Raw genomic sequence first — 5,916 nt, forward strand, 5'->3', positions numbered from 1 at the left:
ATACCTATTCATTAATCCAGTTCCCCTGTGGGGAAACATAGACATGAATTTCACCAAATTTTTTTTTTTCTTTGAAAGACTTAGAATAGTATTAGACCTTTATGGGACTATTGCAGGCACTTAGTAAATGTTCCTTGAGTAGATTATAGAATCTCATTTTATAGATGAGGTAACCCAGAGCCAGAGAGGTTTACTTCATTTCCCAAGATCGTATAGTTAGTGGCAGGGTATAGATGAGAATCTGCAAGTCTTCATTCTCCTTTTGGTGCTCTATACTCTCCTTTCTGTGGCTATAATTAGTTTACCTGCTTTAAAGTTAAAGTTAAATTGATTTCGGAGAATAATTATAATAGGGTAACATTTTTGAGGACTCACTGTATGCTAGGTATTGTGTTAGGCATGTTATTATATACACGTTTTCTCCTTTAGTCCTTGTAGTGACCCTGTGTTGTAGTGATTACTGTTTTGCAGATGGAGAAACTGAGACATAGGAGGTTAAATGATTTGTTCAGTGTCAAAGACCTAGTAAGGGGAAGAGCCCACTTTGTGCTCTTCCCCATTACAGTGGAAGCAGTCAAGTTGATCACTGCATGACTGAGAAATGCTTCAAGTTACCTACATGTAAGCCTTGAGGCTCTAAACAATGTGCTTCTTGGTTTTTGGGAACAATTCGTATATGTGTGTGTGTGTGCTGTTTTAGAGATTGAGAGAATTCTGGGAAAATCTTTGGAGTTCCCAAATATGGAGATAATATATTTCACTTTTTATAAGTGAGATTGATATAAATATGAAACCAAAAATTATGCTTGTACCAATAAAATGTCAGACTGGGTTTTTTTGTTTCTTTTTACTTGAAGAATTTCTTCAGTTTGGAAAGTGGAGAGTTTTGATTATTTACTTATTTCTGTCATGTGTTTCATTTAAATTCTCTTGAGGAATATTAGGAAATCTTGGTTTACTGACTTAAAGGTTTATTTTACATGTTTTGTTGTTTTAGTTTTACTGATTTGAAGGTTTACTTTAAAGGTTTTGTTGTTGTTGTTTTAAATGTGAACTAAAAGAGTCCATGCAGCTTTGGTTAGATTTGTATTAGTTTTGGAGTCATTTCCTAACTCATTCATATCCTGCCTCCCATAATTTCTAACAATATAAACAATGTATGAGGCACTAAATTAATTATATTGAGTATGTTAAAATGTAGCTTACATATTCTGTTCTCAAAATGTCTCAAATTGTGCAAATTTTTAAACTTTAAATTATGGACATTAAAACAATCACTACACTTTACTAATAATACTAATGCATATTTATTTTGGGATGTAAAAGCAATTTAATGACATATTAACTGTCAAGAAAACTTCTATTTTTTTCTTATTTGAAAAAACACTTTTATTTAAATCATAATAAACTTGGCCAGAGGGCAAATTGATGTGTCTAAGATTTTTTCCACTTTTTAATTTTAATGCTTGTATTGCATATTTACATTTTTGCTTATTTGTCTTTCAGTTAGGGGCACATTTTGTGCCATACACACATACATAGACATGTATATATGATGTATACAAAAACATGTTAATGACTCTAGGAGAAGGGCTTGACTGATAATTTTTCTTCCTTTGAAGAAGTGATTGGGAAGTGACCTTCTGGCTGCTACCATGGCAAAAGATCAGGAACAACTACTATTGCTGAAACAAATAACAGGCACCCTCCTTTAAAGCAATCAGTGAAAACTAAATATTTTTAAATTACAATAAAACAATTTGATTTTAGAGATAGTCATTAAGCAACTTTCTGAGATAATGTCACTTTAAATAATTACAACATGATTGGTAACATATTTATGCTTTATACTTTTAATTCTTTTGTTTGTAGGCCACAGACAATTAAAAGACCTTTAAATCCTTTGGCTTCTGGTCAAGGTGAGTTATTTATTTGTATTGTTATATTGTTTATCAGCCAGTGAACTTTGATTAGAAGGAGGGAGAGAAGGCGAGATAAATGGCAAAAGCAGTTGAGGTCAAGCAATCCACAGTCCGGTTTTCATAGACGTTAGGCCTTGCTCTTACAGAGATTGATGTTTAAAATATTTGTACTTCAGTAAGGGGTATTTTTGTAATGAAGCTCATGGTATTAGAATATCACAGGATGAAGATTGGGATATATATTTATTCTTTTGTACATTATTATAGACACATTAAAGTGTATGTTCAGTTTTTAAATTTTTGCTCATCTTCCAGATAAATATCAAGACTTATTAAAATATCAAAGACCTATTAAATTTTCCCTAAAACTTGAAATTACTGCATCTATTGGGAGTCTGATTTCAAATTCACACGTCTTTTTTTTTTTTTTTTTTTTTTTTTAGATAGGGTCTTACTCTTGCCCAGGCTGGTCTTGAATTCCTGACCTCAAGTGATCTTCTTGCCTTGGACTCCCAAAGTGCTAGGATTACAGGCATGAGCCAGTGTGCCAGGCCCCAAATTCACATCTTTATATCTTATTAACATTTTTCACTTTCTCCTTATACTCAAGGTCTGGCCCAAATGCTGCTTTTTCCACAAAACTTCCCCTGGTCCTTATACCCAGAAGTAATCTCTCCCTGCTCAAGAAGTATTCTTATGCATGTTTTGTTTTCCTGTTGTAGCCTTTTCCACTGTGTGGCATTATTTTATTATTATTTATATCTCTACTGATTCACCCTAATACTTTGAGCATATGGGCAGCATTTATCTGTTTCATCTGATAATAGAGAGCCTGACACATAATAGATGGAGTAGTTTGTTAGATAAATGATAATTGAAAATTGCTCTTCTTATTGAATGGTTTTGTCTACAATAGTGAAAATCCCTTGTTCGTTCAACAAATGATTATCCACCATTTACTATGTCCTAGGCACTGTGTAGGTGCCAGAGGGGATGTAAAGTTGAAACTCATAAACCTTGCCCAGTCTGTAATATACAGAATACTTTGTTGGAGAAACCATTTCAGGGTATGATTTCAGATTTTTTCGTTAGAAAATATATATCCCTGTTCCCTTTGAATAGGTGCTTACTGATAAAATCTGTGCATTTAGCAAATGTGTAAGATTTTCATTTTTAAAATTTATTTGAAAAGATGCTGATCTCATGTAGTCAATAAATGTAAATTTCATCCTGGAAAGCAATGAGATTGCATCACTCCCTAAATGCTGGCAGACTTCTCTCTCTCAGGTTAGGAATGAAAGAACAAAAGCCTTTATACAAGGCTTTTCGGTTTGTACAGTCACATGTGGTGACTCAGTGAAAGCTATTGATTTAATATCAGATGAGTGCAAATTCATAGAAAAGAGGGGATCTTCACTATAAACTCACATTATGATTTGATGAATTAATTAACCACCCTCACCTTAAAAACAATTTAATTAACCACCCTCACCTTAAAGACATATGGGAACAATGTAAATGTTTATCTTTAGGGAACTGATTAAATGACTTATGATATGGTCACATCCAAGAATACAGCCTTATAAAGGTTGCTGTAAGTTTGTATTGTTTTAAATCAAAAGTGACCAACAGCACATTGAGGATAAGAAGCAGGTATCAAAACAATATGTATATTTTTATTAAAATGTAATTAATATAATCTAAATGTCTATATACAAGGAAAAGGACATTTACCAAAATGTACATGTTGTTTATCTTTATTCGGGGGGTAGATTATAGATAATTTTTATTTCATCTGTGTCTTTTTTTTAAAGCATATATTTGCAATGAGTATATATTACCATAATAAACAATAAGGGCATTAAAGAAAAGTGGGCAAAATGAAGACAATTTTTCAATAGTAAATAAGCAGTTGCATACAAACTGCTGCATTATGTATTGTATAATTTGAATCTTACAAATAGTCTTTGAAAATATTTCTGACTATAGTATTTATAATGCCTGTCTGGAAGTTTCAAAGCAATAATACAAATCTTTAACAGAAACTATATTATAGTTTTAGAATAAATACATGTGGAAAAAGGCTCTGCCAGCCAAATAAACATAAGTCCTTAAGATATTTAAGGGTACTCTCAGGTCAGGTGCAATATCTCATGCCTGTAATCCTAGCACTTTGGGAGGCCGAGGTGGGAGGATCACTTGAGGCCAGGAGTTTGAGACCAGCCTGGGCAACATAGCAAGACCCCTTTATCTACAAAAAATTAAAAAAATTAGCCAGGAATGGTAGCGTGTGTCTTAGTCTCAGCTACTCGGGAGGCTGAGGCAGGAGGATCACTTGAGCCCAGGAGTTTGAGATTGCAGTGAGCTATGATCACCACTGCACTGTAGCCCAGGCAACAGGGCGAGAACCTGTCTCAAAAAAAAAAAAAAAAGAGTATTCTCAGATGATGGATTAGATTTTTCTCTCCTGTCAGCCCATATTACATCTAATGTGAGCTGAAACTCTTTATGCACACTCCTGGAGGTAACGCCAGTTAGTCAAATCAGGCATAAGTCATATCAGTAGATAGAGTTGCAGTCACGAGTGTCTCATTCTCAGATTTTACTTGTGTGAATGAACTGATGGACTAAAACCAACCATTATTAAAAAAATCTTGTTTTTATGAGAGTACAACATTATAAAAGGGACAGCTGGAAGGAGTTTATAATAATAAATGTTTTGTTTTGCTTTTCAGGGAAAAGTAAAGGTAAGTATAACTTTTATCATATATTACATATATCAATTTGCTTATACATTCAGATGTTTATTATGGCAAACTTTATTTTTTCTTCTGACCTCTGAGACTCAGAAGAGCTTAATTTTTATTTCTTTATCTAAAATTCTAGAGGTACAAACAGGTTAATGGGAAGTGACATTTTGTGTCTGGGCTCAGGCATTAGAGACAGCCTGCCTCAGCCTCTGATAATTCAGTCGCACATTTTACCCACTGAACGTGGAGGCCTGGGCATATCCACCTCACCATCTTCTCCACTGCCTCTGGCAGGGAAAACGTCCTCTTCAGTCCTTTACTGTTGAACTCTCAGATCTGCTGGGTCTCATATAGGAAGTTTCTGGGTGTGATCACAGTGTTGATTCCAGAGCTGGCTTCTAAGGCTTATGCTGACTCTTGGATGTAGGTATCATTGCCAAGTCCAAGTTAATAATAATGCTAAAAATTTTAACATGTGTTAGGTTTACTTTGTCTTCTTGAGAATCTTTTTGCTTTAAGGGTGAAATTGAAATGACTTTTGTTATTCTTAAGACCATATGCTTGACAATGTGAAAAGAATCAGTGCCTTAGCTTTAGTCCATCTACATGAAATTGCTAAAATGTGAAGTATCACTTTTCTCTCCCTCAAAATCCCTTGACTTTTGAACATTGTTTTTATGAATTGCTTTTGTGCTATGTCTAAATAACATAATATTAAAGTCTGGTAACATTGCTATTTTATTATTGTACTTTTAGTAACCATAGCAGCTAAATAAAATATGTATCAGAACTGTACTGTTTGGAAGAGAAATTGCTTAGCAGTAAGATTCTTTTTCCACAGATGCCTCATATTTGTTACTGGTAGAAGTGATTCTATAATTTTCAGTTTTGAATAACCTTATTCTACCTTGGGCACTAATCTAGTTCCAGGCTATATTCTAACTACATTAGAAGAGGCTACTTTGGTTTGTCAGTACTATTTGAAGACAGCCCATCTGTTGTTATCAAAAAAAGATTGTTAACCTGTGGGAGCTATCCTTAGAGAAACTATCTTATTTATAAGTATTAATTTTGGCCAAATATCAAAAAGTTATTCCAGAGAGCTGTCAAATTAATCTGCTGTCATTCTTGACAGGTGATTATTTAGACCACAGTCAGGTCAAAGTTGAGAATAGCTACATCAGGATTATAGAAATGAACTGAAAATTTCATCTGAAGGCTAGGTCTTAAGTAGTTTTATCCCC

At 33.8% G+C, this 5,916-nt stretch overlaps 1 protein-coding gene across 1 annotated transcript in view; it reads left to right on the forward strand.

Annotated features, from left to right (window-relative positions):
* ERO1L (ERO1-like (S. cerevisiae)) overlaps positions 1–5,916 on the forward strand; it is a 50,628-nt gene that overhangs the window by 32,745 nt on the left and 11,967 nt on the right. Inside the window, exons 8-9 of the mRNA XM_012663745.1 lie at positions 1,873–1,919; positions 4,658–4,669. Coding sequence (XP_012519199.1) covers positions 1,873–1,919; positions 4,658–4,669 — 59 coding nt within the window. The remainder of the gene's footprint in view (positions 1–1,872; positions 1,920–4,657; positions 4,670–5,916) is intronic.

The sequence above is a fragment of the Propithecus coquereli genome, unplaced genomic scaffold (assembly GCF_000956105.1).
Source record: "Propithecus coquereli isolate 6110/MARCELLA unplaced genomic scaffold, Pcoq_1.0 Scaffold83, whole genome shotgun sequence".
NCBI lineage: Eukaryota > Metazoa > Chordata > Mammalia > Primates > Indriidae > Propithecus > Propithecus coquereli.